At 44.8% G+C, this 18,983-nt stretch overlaps 2 protein-coding genes across 5 annotated transcripts in view; both read left to right on the top strand.

Moving 5' to 3' along the window:
- The window catches only part of LOC120903479 (protein grainyhead), a 186,445-nt gene extending 168,872 nt beyond the window's left edge, over positions 1 to 17,573 (top strand). For 2 of the 4 annotated variants that reach the window (XM_040312952.1, XM_040312933.1), the window contains 5 exons: positions 10,240 to 10,419; positions 10,509 to 10,660; positions 10,850 to 11,051; positions 12,615 to 12,679; positions 13,355 to 17,573. In XM_040312952.1, the coding sequence (XP_040168886.1) occupies positions 10,240 to 10,419; positions 10,509 to 10,660; positions 10,850 to 11,051; positions 12,615 to 12,679; positions 13,355 to 13,481 (726 nt within the window). In that variant the 3' untranslated portion in view covers positions 13,482 to 17,573. The remainder of the gene's footprint in view (positions 1 to 10,239; positions 10,420 to 10,508; positions 10,661 to 10,849; positions 11,052 to 12,614; positions 12,680 to 13,354) is intronic. The other 2 variants (XM_040312942.1, XM_040312960.1) reach the window with 2 other exon arrangements.
- A 289-nt stretch (positions 17,574 to 17,862) lies between these two features.
- Positions 17,863 to 18,983, top strand: part of LOC120893232 (RING-box protein 2) — a 35,012-nt gene continuing 33,891 nt past the window's right edge. The window contains exon 1 of the mRNA XM_040295004.1: positions 17,863 to 18,102. Within this exon, the coding sequence (XP_040150938.1) occupies positions 17,955 to 18,102 (148 nt within the window). The 5' untranslated portion in view covers positions 17,863 to 17,954. The remainder of the gene's footprint in view (positions 18,103 to 18,983) is intronic.

The following is an 18,983-nucleotide window of genomic DNA, read 5'->3' as shown; positions in this document are numbered from 1 at the left end:
ACATTGTCATTGAATATCTCGATGCCCCGAAGGCATCCTTCGGAGATCTGCCAGAGCGAGACCGGCAGACCAGGCGACAGAGAGGCAGTGGACACGAGTGCATATTCACGATACTGATTAGTTTTAATTGCACCGGCCTGTGAGGGACAGAGGGCACAGCACATTTTTCAGTACCAGCAGCGTCCAGTGACACTGTTCCCCTCCAACGCTGCCCCGTGAGCCTTGTGATGGCTGAATTTCCAAAGGCGCAAATAACGCAAAAAAGGAAGGTTCGTGCAAGGAATGAAAACTATCGCCAGCGCCACATTCTTGCCCGCTCCTGCGCGTCCCATTATAAAATCATTTAATTGAGCCATTTATATATTAATTATTCATTTTTATCGCCGCACTGCCGGGAGGAGACACTACTGGGCTGCCGGTGTGTAGCAGCGGTAGTCAACGTTTGCCATGCCAACCGTGCACATTATTGCAAGATGCAACGGCGACAGCAGCAGCAGATGCTGCGCATTCTAGCGGTAGCGACATGGCGCTAATGACGAATTGAAAACCTTGTCTCTGCTATCCCCATGGGAAAGATTGCGCGCTCCGTTGGTGGATGCTGTTTGTGGGTTTTATTTTTTATCACCATTCGGACAACTCCTTAATGAATGATCTTTCCAATCGGTTTGTTATTCTCTCTCTCTCCTCCTCCGTCTGGAATACGTTGCCCCGAACGCAGACTCCGGAGGGCACTCCGACGAGACGCAAGAACCCGCTTTATGGTCACTTTTCAACCCCAATCGCTTAAGCTAAGTACACATGTAGTACATGCGATAACTGCCCGCCTCGAGATGGCGCATCGAGGGGGCGCGACACATCCCAACAGATGGCGCTCGGGACATCACCGGGAAAAGGAGAGAGGTGGGAAAAGGCTCCCTAGTGGTTCCATTCACAATATTTCGACATGTACCACGTACGCATTCTGTAAATTGAACTTCTTCGCTGTGAGTTGGCGAAGCGGGGATTAAAATGCATAAAACTTTATATCGTAAAGGAGGGGAAGGCGGAGCGGAGGTTCGAGATGGCAGTTGGGCCACAATCGCGCGACACACTTGTAAATATCGCTCCCAGGCACATACACACACAGACACACAGACGCGCGCGTGTAGAGTCCTGAGACCGCTTGTCAGCGCCGATATCGTAAAAATAAACAAGCAGCCGCAATCGGCCCGGTCGCTACGCCAGCATCCGCCCCGGCCTGATGGCGTGACCGAGTGTTATCCCGCGCCCCTGGCCTGCCCCCACGCTCCCCTAGATTTCGCGACGGTGGTAACAATTTTTCAATAAATTTTATTGAAGCGATAATGGCCGCAAGTCATGATTTCTGAAAAGGAAGCAGACTACATTGATAGATGGTGTGTGCCGTTTTGTGTACGTTGTGCGCACTCTCGCAGCACACACACACACACGCACACGCTCGCGTTCCAATGTGTAGCAAACACAACGAGAGCGGAGCAAAAAGGGTCGACATCCCCCGACCACCGCCCAGATGTGTCGCCAAATGAAGGATCGTAGAGCAGCGAACAGGTCTCAAGGGTTGGATTTTCTTGCGCGAACGGTTGTCCCTCTTTTTGCCTCATTACATTCGCACATCGTCAGATATTAGCAATGTTCTGACATTTCCGAGTGTCCGACAACCCCGGTGTGTCCAGCTTGCTGCTTCTTCTTCTGCTTCTTATTTCTTCTCGGTCGATCGTCATACTTCTTGGGTTGTTGCTGTTGGCTGGTATCGTTCTTGTACCATGTCGCAGGTTTGTCGCTAATGAGCCGTATGGATTGAACTTCCGTTTCTTGTTTTTTCTATACTTAATGTTTTTAAATATTCGTTCGCTTGTTATTCTTTCGTCCGTTCGATTGTGGACAGGCAAGGAATTCGACCTTTTTTTTTGCTGTTCGCTCACCTCGGCATCCAAAAACGGCAGAAACATTGCAAAACAAGGAAACGGCGTGGACGGTTAAGAATCATTACAAGTGTGTGTTTTTATTCCTTTACAAATGGATATGCTTGGCCGGATGCTTTCAGCAAAACTTTTATTGCAGTAAATTCAGTATGTTTTGTCACAGTTTTTTCTTTACATATTTTGTTGTAAGAACCTTTTGGGAGCTTTATCCTTATTTTTCACATCTCTGCTTTCTTTCTCTATTTCTCGTTTGATTGTGTGTGTGTGTGTGTGTTTTTTTTCTTTTTCTTTGATCGTGTGTTCTCCACGGCAAGCTTTATGGGAGCATTAAATTAAGATATCCATCTGCGCGCTCAGTTTCGGCAGCCCATAAAATATATAAAACTGACCGCCCGAAGCGCAAGACGCGTTTTTTTCCTTCCTTCCTATCGGCACAAGATTTATGAACGGGGCCAAAGAGTCAAGCCCCGGACCACAACTCGGGGCCCGTCGGGAGAGTGTTTGGTACTGCTCACCTGTACGGTACGGCCAGGAGATTCCTTGTTTTTTCTAATAAATCTGTTAAATACCCCCAGCGTCCGCGATATGATACGACGGTGTGGTGGTTCACTTGTTGCTACACAAAGCCCTGCAGGGAATGGGCGAAAAGGAGACGCCATATCCTATCTGATCCTCCGCATACCCTCATCCACCTTGGTGTTGGTGGAGAATGGTCGCTTCGTGTGTGCGCTTCTTGTGCCGAGCTTGATCGATCTTTGTGTGAGGCTAATAAATTTCTGACCCTCCACAGGCATCGACGATCGCTGCGCTAATCCTGGTTTGCGATCAGTTATTTTTTCCTTTTCTCTTGCGAATGGAGCGCATGCGTTTCGTTTGGAACATCGTTAGGGCTTTGCTAGCAGAAACGCTAAAATCAACACATTATCCCTGCAAGATTAGTGATGGATGTGTCGGCCGATTGCTGATGGTTGCAACATTTTAATTTTTCCCCGATATCAACATCCAACCACCGGTTGGTGATGCGGAGGGTCTTCAGAGGCCAGCTTTTGTGCTTAGTCTCTGATTTGGCCGTTCCTATCAAAAGTGCTTTCCAAACGCGACCAGTCTGCCAAACTAAAGCACTTCCCCGCTCGTATGTAAATTATTGGCATCATTTTTGTGATTTATGGCACGCTGATAACGCGAAAGAGGAATCTAACCGAGATAACCCATCCTTCGGCGAGCTTTCGAGAGCGCGATTGAATATTTATGCAAAAATGTCTATGGCAAAATCAGCTCCGCGTTCTAGGATGGAAGGTCTTGGTGCGTGCAGTAGCGTTCCCTAGACGGTCCAGTTCAGTTGGGCGCGCTCGATTCATCAACAATGCCGCCATTCATCTCTACTTCACCTTTGCAACCAGATCGAGCGCCTCTTCGCAACACTAAACGTGCGATGCGTGTTGGCTATTTAATATTTCTTTCAAATACGAATTCGACCCAGAGGAGATAGTATTATTATGGCCTCTTCTAAAGGAGGCAGTCTCTTGAGGTCGATCACACATCGAGTATAACGACGAAATAAATATATATATGGTATTCGCGATTAGATCTATGCTTCCTTTCCTTTTGAAGTGCACACTCTAAGGGGGCCTCTCGAGTCACTGCAGGAGGGAAGCATTTTTTCCAGTGAATTCGGGGGGTTAGTGCAATATTTATGTGTGCATTTGCATGATAAGAAGCAGCGGCCATCGATTCGGGTCGAAATTAATGCGTCGCTTTAGCCAGCAAGGCAGCCAACGGGCAGGCGACTACAAAAGACTTCAACAGTAAGCGACGAACCCCGCGACGAATGCGAGACGAATGACAAGTGGATGGAATAGGCCGTTAGTTGGGGCACTTTCCACACTGCACTGCCAGTCATTACGAACGCGTTTTGTTGAAATACCATTCACAAACCAAACGCTCTGAACATCACATCCATTAGTGGAGAGCCGAAAATTGCCAATTACGCGTGTCGGATGCAAAGTGTCAAAATATGACAAACTTCTTGCGTGTGTGTGAAAAGAAGCAGCGCTGTTTCCACACCCGGTGCAGAGTCCGGTGCACTCGAAAGAGGAAAAATGAAATGAAGAAAGGAAGTTTTCAAAACTACGGGAACAATTTACCACCGTCCATAATCTTCCGTGCAGTTCCCGTGCAGGAAAACGGGATGAAGTGTGCACAAACAAGTGTGTGGCGAGCTGTAAGGTGTAAAAAGCATAAAAACCTCTACGTTAAAAACCGTAACCGGAATGGTTTTTTTTGCTTGCTGTTATTCCTTGCTGTTTTGCTCTTTCAGCTTATACCATTGCTCTTTACACACATTGCTTTTTCCAAATGGTTTTTTGTTATTATTCTTCTTCAATGTTATGTTTCTGCACAAACTCAGCCACCGGTGCAAGAGAGCAAAAGAAAGAAGGTGTTCTTATTTAAGGCGTATTCTTTTCAATTTTTATTTTAAGCCCGACTGTTTGTGTGCGTTTACATGCATCATCGTGCATTGTGTACCGGGCCTGCATAGTTTGCGCTCGTAAAAATGCACTCATTTCAAAGGATTATTTGCCGGCTTAATGTGTTTCTCACGATTCTGTCGATGCTGCTTTCTACGGCCGCGGCTATTACGAGCGAAAGTGCGTGCCGTTGGTTCAGGTTTTTTTTTTGGGGAGAGCTTTGAGCTTTTGTTTTTCATTCTACAGTTTTATCGTCAATGCTTTTTAACTTGCAACCGAGCATAATAAATTTGTTGCACTTTTGCTATGAAAATGGAATTTGGAAACTCCCGGGCAGTAAACACACATGCATCCATCCATCGAGCGGCCAGCGCAAGCGCAGCGTCTTTTTGATTATGATGAATGTAAGACAACATAATGCTTATGTTGCTGGAATAATTGCGTGCATGAAGGTGCGTGTGTGTATGTGTGTTTGCACATATCTGCATTCCACCGTCTCTCCCGCCCTCCGGACATCGCTTGACGCCGAAGTGACGCCGCAGGGCGTAGGGGCGTAAATGTAGCCCAACCGTTCATCCGTCCTTCTCGGTAAATGTTTATTAAAATCCCATTATTCTTTCATGTTGCATTGCCCCAGCGTTTGTTGTGGTGGCCCTCCTAATACCGCACTGGCCCTAACCGTGCGCAATTGCATCGCCTGGCGTTGGGTGTCGCGGTCGCACTTCATTGTATGTGGCTGACTGTGGTTGGCTACCGTGGCTCGGCGGCTAGAGCCCCCTGGGGGCGCAATACCACTGTGGACTGTGCGCCGTATTTATGGAAGTGTTTATGCGCGTTGCGAAACGGTAGGCTCTTCTCACCACTTAGATAATGTAATGACCTGGCTCTATGTGGGGAGAAGCGAAATGGAGGGTATAATCGATGAGCCAAGAAGAGCGAGCGACAGCGCTCATTTAGAACCAAATCCAGCTGGAAGATCGCTGCTTGATCGGGCGAAGGTGAAAAATTCACTAATCACATTATGTAAAGAGCCTTTCCCGCTGGCTTCTCGTTGCATAAACCACTACACACCCCACCACAACGACATGCACGTAAAGTAGCGAAATGGCACCTTGCGTGTGCCGTTTGGCCGAGCTCTGTACCCCCGCAGGCAACAAACAACGTGCGACAGGCGGTCGGACGCTCGCGATATAGTTCTCTCTTCATGGCCCATTCCTAACCGCGCATCAGCGCGCGTCACGCCTCGGACAGGAGGGCATCATCCTGCTGCAGGGGACAACATTAAATGGGGTGTAAATTTATCGCTGCGTCTACTGCACTCCGTCGCACTGTGGGGGGGGGAGATAGTGCCCGGGATGATGTTTTAATGTTTCGCCGCTGCTCCTAGCTGACGTCCCTACGGGGCATTCTGAGCGAGTGTGGAGTAACGGGAAGGTCACCGGAAGGTTTTTTATACTATCTGGTTAAACAATTCTTTAGCTTTTTTACGGGAGGCTTACTTCAAATAACTTTAGTAAACTTCAGAATAGATTGTGATCAATCTGAGAGGAATTAAGCTCTAACATAAAGTATAATAAGAGCTCTACAGCGTTTGCTTAAGCTTTAAAACACTTTTAATTCTTTTGAAGTCCGGCAACATCAAGTGTGGTCTGCTTTATGGCAATAATTTTACAGCGCTTCTGCAAAATAATTCGCTCCTTGAAACCTGGTGCAAAAAATGAGTAACGACAAAAGAATCTGTGGTACATCATAATCATCACTTCATATCCACAACCCTTGAGCAAATGAGTGATGGACTTTTCGGACCATTAAGAAGCGGGAAAAGGCTGCTCATGCGTTTGCTCGTGACAGGAACTTTGATCATTCATACAAGAATAAGAAGAAGAATAAACCATCTTCCCCAAACGAATGAAAGAAAATAACGCTTCCCATTCATGTGATTAGCCGCTTCCTCCTGCTGGAGTCGGCCGCGCTTAATGGAAACGCACGAGAATCGGTCGTAAAAATCTTGCACTACTAACTTCGATGCATTTATGGTGGCAGCCTTTTCTCTCCCGCCAGCAAACGGTTCAAGTGCATAAAATCGTTTCCTTCCAGTTTTTTTGTTTGTGTACCCAATGCAGCAGCAGCAGCAAATTCACTGGACACAAGCACAGGAGCACCTCTACAACCATTGGTGGGGTACTGTGGGCAATCCCATATTTTATGCTGTAATTTGCAATTTAACTCCATTTACTCTCTGCGGTACAGAGTCAACGGCACGGGCAAGGGGGAAGATGGAAGATTCTTCTTCTTCTTCTTATCCCTCCCTCCCTTTGGTGCGCAATGATGGCGGGGACCGTTTCGTTCATTTTACGACTCTGCGATGGGTGCGTGTGGCAAGATGCGCTACTGCCCGCGCACGATCATCCTGATGGTCTCTATTTGCACTACGTTTATTTGCGGTTCGAGCAGGCGCGTGATGGCAGGCAGCAAAACGCGTGTGCAATAACACCAAACCCCCCCTCCGTTCCGGTCGTCGTCCCACCAACACCTGGAGAGCATATTCACGCGGGCTAGTAAAATTTTATAAGTCCATTTTTAACCCCGTTTTCATTAAGGGCCCTGCTGCTCCTGCTGCTGCTGCTGCTAGTACTGGCACGGCGGCATCGGAAAATGGCTTTAAAATAAGGCTGCACAGTGCACACCGTACGCGCGCACGTTTACCAACCAAGACCTTGTGCGCGAGCGGGCGTGCTCGCGCGAACCAGCGCTACAAAGATGTTCCATAATGTAATGATCATCATAATCATAAAAACACATTTCACAGTTCTTTTCCTGTTCGGCTTCCATGGAACAGGGGGTGGTGGTGGTGGGTGCCTTCGGCACAAGGATGATGATGAGATGATCCTCTCTCAGTGCGCGCGCGTTCGGCGGTAAGGCTTTGCCACGTTTCGTACGCGTAAAAACAACAAAAAGGGGAACAGTCGGACGCATCAACCGTGGCTGATGTGACTAACGGGCCTCTGTTCCTCATGCACCTCCTCCCAACCTTATAAACGTCCTTCGTCATAGTATTACTAAGCCGGAAATTCTTTCCCGCGGGCACACCGAGCAGTCGTAGGGAAAGCGGAAAAAAGGGAGATGTGTGCGCATTTTATTGTGTCAATCATTCGCAGCGAGCAAGCATCAATCATTGCAAATCGTTTCCGCTGCACAATTGCCCGAAGTGGCCCAAGAGGAGTAGGAGGATGAGGAGGAGGGAAAGGGATAGAGGCACTAGCAATTTTCACCAACACCGACGCGGGACAAATTTGTTTAAATGTCGGCCTCTGCGTTGATCCCTCCCTTGGGCGGTTTGCCGCGCCGGAAGATACGCGCCCTCTGGTGGTGGCTAGCGCTGAAGCCTGTCGCTTTACTAACGGAACTGTCAAAATACACACGGCAAGCTGCGTTGTGTCTGTTGCACACACATACATCCCTCGGACACTTACTCGGACTCGCGTAATTAATACCTCTCTGGTGTTGGATGCCCATGCACACACACACCCGTTCGCTACGTTGATGCTCCTGTCGGGATAACGGGCTTACCAAGAGAAGAAGAGCAGATCGAGATGACTCCCGGGGCACACACAGGGAATGGATATTTAGTGCACTAATCTCATGTGTGTGTGTGTGTGCTCTCAAGCGGTCCTTATCCTGTCCATTCTTTTGCAACAGGTGGTCTTCCCTCGAGGGGGCCGAATACCTTCGAGCCCATTCCAGAGCGCAGTGCTCCGTGCCCCAGCGGTAGCCATTCCGCGGGGAGGGCAAGGCAAGATGGAAGAAGGATCAATTTGTTCGGGCACGCACACACGCCGGCAAGAGTAGAAATTAATATAATCATAAATTATGCACGGCTTGATGTACGGAGAGGAACGAACCGAGCGACCGAGTGGTGTGATGGTGATCAAGCGATACGCTTCCGTCCGATGTGTCCGATGGGCGCTATTCTTATTGCGTGCGCTCTCCCGACTAGGTGGTAGTAAGACCTGCGGAGGCTGTGTGTGGAGTTAAAATTACACCTTCCGAGGGCGAAAGTGCATCAGACGCGCTCCTTCTCTGTGCAGTTAAGATAACAACCGGATCGAAGTTACATGTCCCTGCTTCATCCCCAGCCACACGCTTGCCGTTAAAGACAATGTAGCGCAATCACCACAAACGCACACACACACACATACACACAAATCGCAGCACAGTGTGTGGCACACTCGTGCGTGTCTGTCGTCTATGGAGAACGGTTTGTGCCAAGGATCGTTCGCATGATCGCATGATCGGTCAATGATTAATCGGTCCATGAATGCTGGGGAAGGGAGAAAACGCTGCCACCCGCGATTCTTGCAACAACTCCGTTTCCGGTACATCCTAGAGAGACCTCGGTCACACAACATTGTCGGCCGGTGACCCCTTTTTGTGGCACTGTAAGCAATGGATGTTCCTGTTATTCGATCTGCCGAACCGTTGGGAAAGAAATTCCTGTAATGGAAAAACACATCGCTCCGCGCGCAGGACGCACCTTTCGTACGAAAAGCAAACAAAAAATCCATTAGAAACGAGCCTGCACGGTGCCATTTGTCGTGCAGTCGGTGGGATTTGGCGCTTCACGCTGTCCGAAGACAGCAAACCTCAAACTCCACGCAGTGTTGAACGCATCATTTCGTTTGCCCTCTCTCTCTCTGTCTCTCTCGGTTTAGCGACGAATGAAGTGAGTTAATAAAATCATTTGAAAACCCATTACGGCCGCTGACAGCGGTAGAAATTACATTGCATTTGCGCTAGCCGATGGGCGAACGCAAGGCGGAGGAAAAGGTGTATGACACATACCTTTGGCCCTTGGTAACTAAGCAGCCAGGCCAACAACGGTGCGGGATGTGGCAGACGTGCGCGCAAATAATCCCATCAACGCTACGCTACGACGCAACACAAGCTTCTCTCGGCTCCGTTTTACCACCCTCCTATTACTACCCGCACTCATACACACCCCTCATATCCGTACTGGATAGATGCAACAATATTTTAGCCATTTTTAATGAAGATAAGCCTCGTATAATCTGTGCTATAAAAATGAAAAATATCTACATTGCGCGAACGGTGCGGTGCTGGAAGAGCGAGCCCCCGTATCGGTGCCGAGGGTTAAGCCTTCACTTGTTGCACCACCGCTCACGATGATTGCTTTGCGCATTTGCGAAATCGTCTCTGGCGGACTCTCGGACAACACTCACTGCCCTTCCGCCCAGTGTCCGGGTAGGCTCTCTATGGAATCGCATGGAAATTCTTCTTCTAAACGCATTACAACCACCATCATCTTCGGTCCGGTCCGAAAAGATTACAGTTAGTCGGGACGAAAGCATCTTCCCCCTTTTGGCTCCCATACCACCCCCACAGCCTGCAAAGGTGGGGGGGGGGGATTGCGTTAGTACCGGTTTACTAAATTTTGCTCGCAAATGTAAAACATCACACCCGACTGCTTCTAGGTTGTGTGCTCTGGGAAGCTTTAATGTTCAATTGCAACCGAAATGATCACTCCGTGAGCTATAATTTGCCTGTGAGAGCTGAGAAACTGTACAGTTTTGCCGGGGTAGATGAGATCACGTACGGGCAGGCGAATGAGATCATCATCACTGCCGGACGCGGGAGCGGGATATTTAATTTGTGTTTTATGGGGCTTTTTTTAAATGATATCTCTCCGAAAGGGGTTTTCAAGTCGTCTTGGGTATTTTTACTACTAAACCTCCCCTCTGGATGTTTGTTTCAAATGGCACAACTAACATGACACTCTTCTTTACATTGTTTCTCCCCCACCAACCAACCAGGGTGCCGAACGGAAGACACGCGACGAGGAACGGCGAGCGGCGAAGCGCAAGATGACCGCCACCGGGCGGAAAAAGCTGGACGAGCTGTACCATCCCGTGGTCGATCGGTCGGAGTTTTACGGTATGAGCGATCTGATGAAACCGCCAGTCCTGTTTTCGCCCTCCGAGGACATCGATAAGGTAAGCAAGAAAGTGTGCTGATGCGTCTAAACGCCAAGCAAGCAAACCTTCATCTAACAACCTTTCTTTTCAATTGCGTTTCGCTCCAGCTAACATCGATGGATATGCAGTTCTACGGGCACGATGCGGACTCACTGTCCGGCACGTCGGACAACGTCAAGTCGCCGTTCCTGCTGCACGCGAACAAACCGGCAACGCCAACGCTGAAGTTCCACAACCACTTCCCACCGGACGTACCGACGTGAGTAGCGCGCGAAGAAAAGAAATGTCGGCTAGAACTTCCATGTTTACGAACGATAGTTTTTTGAAGTGGCATATCCGTGGTCGATTGTTACCACGACGAATGCTCATCGTATAAAAAGGAGATACTAATCGGTCTTTCTTTGTCCTTTCTCTCTCTCTTTTTTGCACATTTCTTCTGCTTCTCCAGCAGTGACAAAAAGGATCCGAGCATCATCATGGACGGTTCGATGGTGACCAACTCGATGGTTGACTTTACGCCCCAGATCAAGCGCCAGCGGATGACGCCGCCGCTGAGCGAGCGGGTCATGCTGTACGTCCGCCAGGACAATGAGGATGTCTATACGCCCCTGCACGTCGTGCCGCCGAGTACGGTCGGGCTGCTGAATGCGGTAAGTGTCGCAATTGCGATCCACCTATTGCTACAGATCGCTGCGAAGAAAACTAAAGAATGTTGCATTATGACACATGACAAAGAAGAGAAACAGCCTCAACAAAGTACAAACTGCTGGCAGTTTTTAGTTTTTGATACAATTGAAATTGATAGTGTTGAAGCTGTACACTAGTGACTACAATAATTAAGTCGTAAAGCTCTCCCAACTGCCTGCCGATTGTACTGTTAGTTGTGTTTCTATTTTTTGGGTTTTCTCGCACCTGCGCCTCTATAACCAAAACACCAAAACAGTTTCTCCAAATTTAAACGATCACACACACCAAATTTGCCCCATAAGATGACGGCTGTCATGCTGACGTGCACAGTGGCACCCACCAACACCAGGACCAATCACTGTGACACTTAGTAGTTAGCAAGCGACACCAGCCATGTCACGTGACTGACAGCTGTCATTTCGTTGGCAAACGGATTGTTTTGTTTCACACTCTCTTTCTTTCTTTCTTACCAATCGGAAGGATAAACCAGATACACAAACCCCTCTTCACCTTACCCACACCTCCCCGTCCTACACAATACTGCGCCAATAACCAATACTTGTATGTGTGTTTGTGTGTGTTTGTTACATGTGATAACGGGATTAATCTATATATGCACCCTTTTTAACGAATGAACCAACCCTTTAGCTGCTGCGTGCTAGAAAGCAGCAGCAGTTGACAGTGTTTACGCTCTAACCATGGGAATCGCTACCGGCAATGTGTGCCTGCTGAGTGCACATTGCGCAAGATTTTTGTTATATTTTTTCCCCTATGCCCCCCCCCCGCAAAATCTCCCCACGCTTGTCCTGCCCTTTCCCTTGCACTTCTAAGCTGACGCACGATCATGTCACGGACGGATCAAGTGAGTTCGCCGACTAGGTATGACACAAACCACAAACCCGCCGCCATAAAACAATCCTTCCCACCACCACTAACCCACCTGCAGCAACTCAATGCCAACGGAAATAAGGTGTTAAAATATAAGCATAATCATAATGAGCGTTTAAAGTCACTGCCATATGTCAGTGGTCAGTGGAGGTTATAGATGCTGGTGCTGCCTCTTTGCTATAATGTGCTAACACAAAACCACCACCCTTTTTGCGAGAAGGATCGTGCTTCTTCACCACGTTTATAGACGTTAACTAAATGATCCAGTTTCAAGCATGCAATTATTGTTTCGTTATACACGTTCACCGATTATGACAAAAAAGTCACCTAAATAGGAGATCATTTTCCAAAACTGCCCATGGGGGTAATAGTCTCTGGGGAATAGTTAACATTCTTCAACGCATAAGGAAAACGAACGCGTCAGGGAAAGGTTATTGTTTATTGGCACAAATTGTTGTTCAGTTTATGGTTTTATCCCTCCCGAAAGAAGAAATGAGAAGTGTTGAAAGCGCATGAACGAATACGTTACCACCGCAGCGTCTTCGTATGCGATTACAATATACCCGTTTGACGGCTGTTGTTTCCACTTCCCCGTTTTTTTACACACTGTCTCTATCTTCTCCTTTTTTGCATTGCAGATTGAAAATAAATTCAAAATTTCCTCGTCGAGAATTAATACTATTTATCGCAAAAATAAGAAAGGGTAAGTTTTGAGTTTTCTTCCCATTTTGCTACCTTTGTTTTCTTTTTCTTTTGTTTAGTTTTGCCTTCTTCTCTGTACTTTTCCTCTTCTTACTGTACTGTTTGATTTTAAAGGATTAGAATTGTTTTTATTATTATTTGTTTTTCCTTTGTTGTGCTCTACATAACGGTTGGTTTTGTACACAACACTTTTGATTTGTTTTAGTACGTAGAATAGAACGTTTCCCTATTTTTTCTTCTTCTTTTGATACTTTGTATTATATCAAGGGGATAGATTAGTGTTTTAATTTTTTTTATTTTTATATAATTTTAATGCTTACGTTTATTTGTCTAATGATGCTACCAGCTTTAAATGCTAATACTGAATGTTTTAACTAATACCGCTACTAGTTACTAATCAATAAGTAACATTTTCTGTACTATTTTAACCCACGCTTCCTCTACCGCTAACGAACTCTTTTCCCACAAATTACACAATTAAAACATAACAGTTGAGAAATCTTCTCTATAGGCTACTATTACAAAGAAGTAATGTATTAGTGTGATTAGTCTTCCAGTTTACTTTTCTGTCCTTCTTTATTTTTAGTGCACGAGTAGTAGAACCATGACACATATGTGACCAAAAGTCTCAAACAATCACACTAATCGATGCACTCATTCTCTTTTCCCATTGTAGAATTACGGCGAGAATTGATGACGACATGATCAGACACTACTGCAACGAGGACATCTTCATACTGGAAGTGCAACGGTACGAGGAGGACCTGTACGACATCACGTTAACGGAGCTGCCGACGCACTAGACACGTGACGTTTCTCCTTTCCTTCGTGTTGGGTTCTTCTTCTTCTTCTTTGTCTCCTCCTCCTCCTACCCCGTCGTCCGCAGTGCCATACAATTGTGCGCCATTCTGTGCTTAGTGGCCCTCCCTGCAACCACACGGGACGAACACGAAACACTGTCATGAAAATGCATAAATCTTGCCATCGGCGCCGTATAGGTAGTCGGCGCCACAACCGCCCGCCGTGTGCCACCGAGCAGTCGGAAGCTGCTACTGCTGCTGCTACAATGCCAACGTGCCAAACATCGTGCGCATACACACTTAGGACCACCGGGAGAAAAGGGAAGGGAGGACGTACGATAGAAGGACGATTAAGTGTTAGGGAAGGACAATCCGTTAAGTTTTAGCCATAGCAAGATTATGGTTTTGTTAGTGTAAGCGAGCAAAGTTCACAAAACAAGTTGGTGTTTTACTATTATTATTATTAATTTTATTAGTTCTTTCAGTAAGAAGAATATAAACAAATGAATTATCAGTACCGAAACCGCAGTACATTCCATTATATAGTAAGTGTTTTCTTTTACTTTCGCTAATCGTTTTGAGATTATCTTAAGGAGGTTTTGAAAATGGATGGAAATCTTTGGGAAAAACGAAGAGGTAGAAACAGTAATTGTGCCTTAGCAGCAAAGCAGAACACACAAAAAAAAACTAGGCACAGCACAAATGCTCTGTACGTTTGCAAGCAAAATAGAACAGAAACCACCCCTTGTACATAGAAGACAAACATTTGCAGCGTTTTGTCTGTGTGGCAGAGCACCGAACAGCCGAGACAAGCGGAATTAGTTTTAAAAAAAGATAGGGAAAGCCTTCTTCAGCAGCATTTGCGTGTGCGGTAGTGTTTAAGTAAGCGAATTAACGTTGAACAACTTTTATTTATTTTGAGACTTAGTTGTGTACTACTGCAGTAAGACAAAGCGTAGTCCGGTGTTTTTTCTTGAGATTTTTCCAACCGTACTGTTGAAGCTGTTTGTTTAATCAATCATTGTTGTATGCCTTTTGCCTTTTCTTTCGCTTTTGGTAACACACAGTAATTACAAGCGCGCGTTTACAGGATAAATGTTTGCATTTTAAAATCGGACGCTGGAAATGCTCCTCTCCCTCTCCACCCATCCGTACAGGCCATGCGATTAATAAGATCTCAAAAGGAAACGAGTGGCGGAGTGGCGCAGGATGGTAGTGTGTGTGTGCGCGCAACAATCTAATGATAGATGTATTGCTCAAATGAAATTCTAATAAGCACGCCACCTCTTTCCCATCCCTCCATTTTTTTGCCATAAGCTGATAGGTGAAAAGACAAATGATTTTCAAACGAACCGTTATGAAGGAAAGCAACACTTGTGTATGTAATATTAGTTGTAGTCGTTTTTAACACACCCCGTTACGATATTGTTTTAATGGTTATTATTTTTTCGTCCAACAAAAAAAATGGGGGGAACGGCGGTTATACCGCACGAGAGCATGCAATATTAACAGTTAGACCTTTAGAGAGTACGACACGATGGTCGAAGAAGCCCATTGTTGTTTCTGGCTTAGATTGTAGAACGATTTCTTATGCTCACACCGAGACAACATCATTCCAACACAGATCCATGACAGTATTTTGTTGAGCATAATGATCGTGTTATGTTCGAGTTTGAGATGAAATTGAACGATCATTTTCGGTAAAACGCGATGGATTGTTTGCCGCGGCGCGTGAGTCGTGCATTTTTTATACGTTATCGAACTGCCATATTGCGGAATACAAATAGAGCGTAAGGAAGGAAGGATTGGATTTTCAAAAATGGAAAAGAATAAGATTTCTTCAAAAAACTTCTTAGTAATTTGACGTGTAAAGATCAAACGATGAGATCGACAGAGAGATAGGTGAACGAATGCGATGAATTTCTTATTATCTAATTGTTAAGTACCTGAGGCGCATGATCTTCGCTGCGAGATGTAAACGTGCCGTAAATTCAATGCTTAAGAGAACACACGCGAGAGAAAGGTATATCATTCACACGATGCCCAAGTTTACATGTTTTGTTATATTAATGTCACTTCTCTTTTGAAACTTTTCTCGAAACACAAAACACACAAACGGTGGCAACTCCTGAAAGGAAATGTGTATTGCAAACGCGCGAACAAGAAACATGTGATATTTAAAAAGAAAACGAAGAAAGACGAAACAAACAAAAGAAGAAAGTGTTGGAAGAATCTTAAAAACTGTTCTATTCTCGTACTATTCGTAAAAACCGTTTATCCTTTTTTCGTGGTGGATAATGTATTGCTCTTTAGGAACGGTTGAGTTTTTTTAGATAAACATTATAGTATGTGCGAGAGCTTGCGCGTGTGTGTGTATGTGTGTATGTGTGGTTTGTAAAAAGCAGCATAAAACAGCAGCAGCATCGAATAAGCCCTCCGAAGCATGTAACGGAGTGAGCATTCGTTTTTTTCTCTTTTTATTCTTGCATAATTGATCGAGTTGCCATAACGTAGGAGCAAGGATTTGCATTTTATTTTTGTTATAAATAGGTATATGAGCGCGTGTGTTAGTATTTCTTTAACCTTGCTTACTATATCACAACACGCTGTGGTATTCTCCCAGAGTGGCCAAACGCGTTGTGCGATGGAGAGGACGGAGCAGGCAGAGGATCGAATGATCGATCGTGATAGGATACTGATACTTTAGAAGAACGGTGAAACGGTAGCGGTGCATATTCGAGCGCCATCTATCAGGAAAAGGAAAAAGCGCTGCATTAAGGAACAGTAACAGTAGCTTATGAGGAAGTTAAGAAATTAGGAAGAGTGGTGTAATCTAGAGTATTCACCGTTGTACTTTTAGGTAATTTCATAAACAGGAAGGTGCATGCAACACACGTGTAGGCTTCCGTAAAAATGCAATATTAATTTTACAATGACATTAGTTTTTTTTTTCATTTTGTTTTTGCTAAGACGATAGAGTAGGTAGAGAAGCGGAGAAAGTATCATTGATAGAAAGATGTAGGATTTAGGGATTTTTATTCTCCTTTCGTTACTCCAATGTCCGTGTTTACAAACTTAATTTAGAAGAAGTACGCTAGTATAATTGCTTTACACTAGATAAACTGCTTATACGATAAGCCTCTAGCTTGAACAATTTACTAAGCTTTCTACTGGATCCATTTTTCACAAAGCACAAACAGAAGCAGAAACAGGCATAATAGTAGAACCGTAAGAAAGATTTCAAGTTTGCAAATAATTAGCAGTTATCAGCAGCAAAAACACATTTCAATTGTTTCGTGTTAGTGGTGGCAAGCTAGTATTACCTCTGCACACATCACAAACCACACACTCTTTACTTAGTATTACCCTTTTTAACCGTTTTACTTTTGTAGACACGTTAGAGACGTCTCAGTTTAAGCAGCAAACGCATACACATTTCATTCCCAATTGATGGTACCCACATGTGCGCCTCAATTTAGTGATAAGAGTAACAAATTCACACAAAAAACGAAAACAAACCGTCCTTCATATTTGCCATTCCATTCCTCCTCTATTTTGATGAGAATTTGCCATTTAAGAAATATGCCGCCCATCCCCATATACGACCATTCGTAGGGCCTAGTTTTGTCCCTGTCCCCTCTCACAATTTGCTCCTCATACACGCGCTAGAAAGGCGGGACAACACAACACCTGTGTGTGGTCTTTGTGGTCGTATGTGATTTCTGTTTTCTTTTTTTTTAATAATTATAATCTAAGATATTAAGAACAAGTACTTAATTGATAGTGAGTTAGTTACTGTAAGTGAACCGAAAAGTGAAAAACGATAACACAAGTACTCCTTTGGCAAAGAAGAAAATGAGGTAAAAAAGAGAAGAAAAAAACATGTCAAAATTAAAGAGTGGATTTAACAGACAGACGGCCGACCTGTACAAGACGATGTATGTTTATGTTGGCTTAAAAAACATTAAAAAAAAAACAAAACAAAAAAACGAACAATTAGCTTAAGTTCTTATTTTTAAACTGTACTGTTATATTTTATTGTCGTCGAAGAGGAAATGAGCGTTTAAATATATAATTTGAATTTAGAACATTGAATTTGTGTTGTTTTTTTTATAAATTCTATATGATAAGATGTATTTTCATGGTGAAAGAAGCTTACTTACTTATTGAATATTAATAAACTATGTAACATAATCAAACTACACATGCTATTTGGTGATTTTCTAAGAAAAAAAAGTTTATTTTAATTAATGGGTTTGATGTTTACTACTAATAAACGGTACATTCAAACTACTCGACAAAGTAATCGAGCACCAATTTTGTTCGCCAATTAGTCGAGCAGTTTCGTGCGAGCGGAGCACAAGCGCGTTGACAGCTCTTTGTTTACATCGGGGTTGAAGCGGAAACCAAAACAACATCATCTCTGCGGAAAGAATATCGTCCGCAATTTGTGCGTTGGTCGTGAACGGTGGAATAATGGCGGATGAAAACGAAAACTCGTGCGATAAGTTCGACGACGTGAAGCCGGATAAGATGTTTACGCTGAAAAAGTGGAATGCGGTCGCGATGTGGAGCTGGGACGTGGAGTGCGATACGTGCGCTATCTGCCGTGTGCAGGTCATGGGTGAGTGAAGCTAGTGCCTTTTTACTATGGTTTTACGTTTTAATTCGTTTGCTAATGCGCTTTTTGATGGACTTGTTGCACGATAGTTGTGCTGTCTTACGAAGAAGTGCAGTGCAAATCATACAAATCGAGCGGTTCACCGTTCCTACGGACCAATGTGAATTAAGCTTTATGCTTTGTCATTTCCGACCGCCAAGGATAAACAAAGCACCGATTAAAGAAGAATAATTTAGAAGAAAACAAGGATATGCGTGCATGATGCATAGCTTTCAGGGTTTTCCAGGGGTTCTCATAGTTGTGGAACACTTTTTTGACTCTTATGTGAAGTGAACTTCATATGTTGGTAATTGGACTCTATGGCAACCCTTTCGGACAGGCTCCTTGGAAATTCCTATTAGATTTGTCCAACAAGGGTGTTATAAAGTCCAATTCCCGTTACATTTAGTTTATTTCACGCAAAAAAGAGTCAATAAAGTGTCCCGCAGCTATGAGAATTCCTGGACCATAGCTACCCAATATAACATACCGCTTCCTGTCCGATCTAGGAGAGTTCAAGAGGTGTTGCGATTTTATATCGTCGACTGTCGGCTATTCTTCCGTTCCGCACCTAACATGAATGGTATTTATGCCATCAAGTGTCCTCATTCTTCGCCTTTGAATTATTGCTTGATTCCATGGCAGAAAAGCCAGACACAAGCTGTCGGTTAAGCAGAAATTGCTCTCAGAAACTGGAATCTAGAATGAAAGGGAAGGGAACTCCTTTTTATTTAGAAGCTCCTTCCACTGCATTGATCAACATAATTTATACTAATTGGTTGTCTTAATGAAACCCAAGTTCAATTATTTTCTATTTTAATAATTTATTTTATTTTTCCTCTTTG

The sequence above is a fragment of the Anopheles arabiensis genome, chromosome 2 (assembly GCF_016920715.1).
Source record: "Anopheles arabiensis isolate DONGOLA chromosome 2, AaraD3, whole genome shotgun sequence".
NCBI classification, from domain to species: Eukaryota; Metazoa; Arthropoda; class Insecta; order Diptera; family Culicidae; genus Anopheles; species Anopheles arabiensis.
This window is presented reverse-complemented; position numbering and strand designations above follow the sequence as displayed.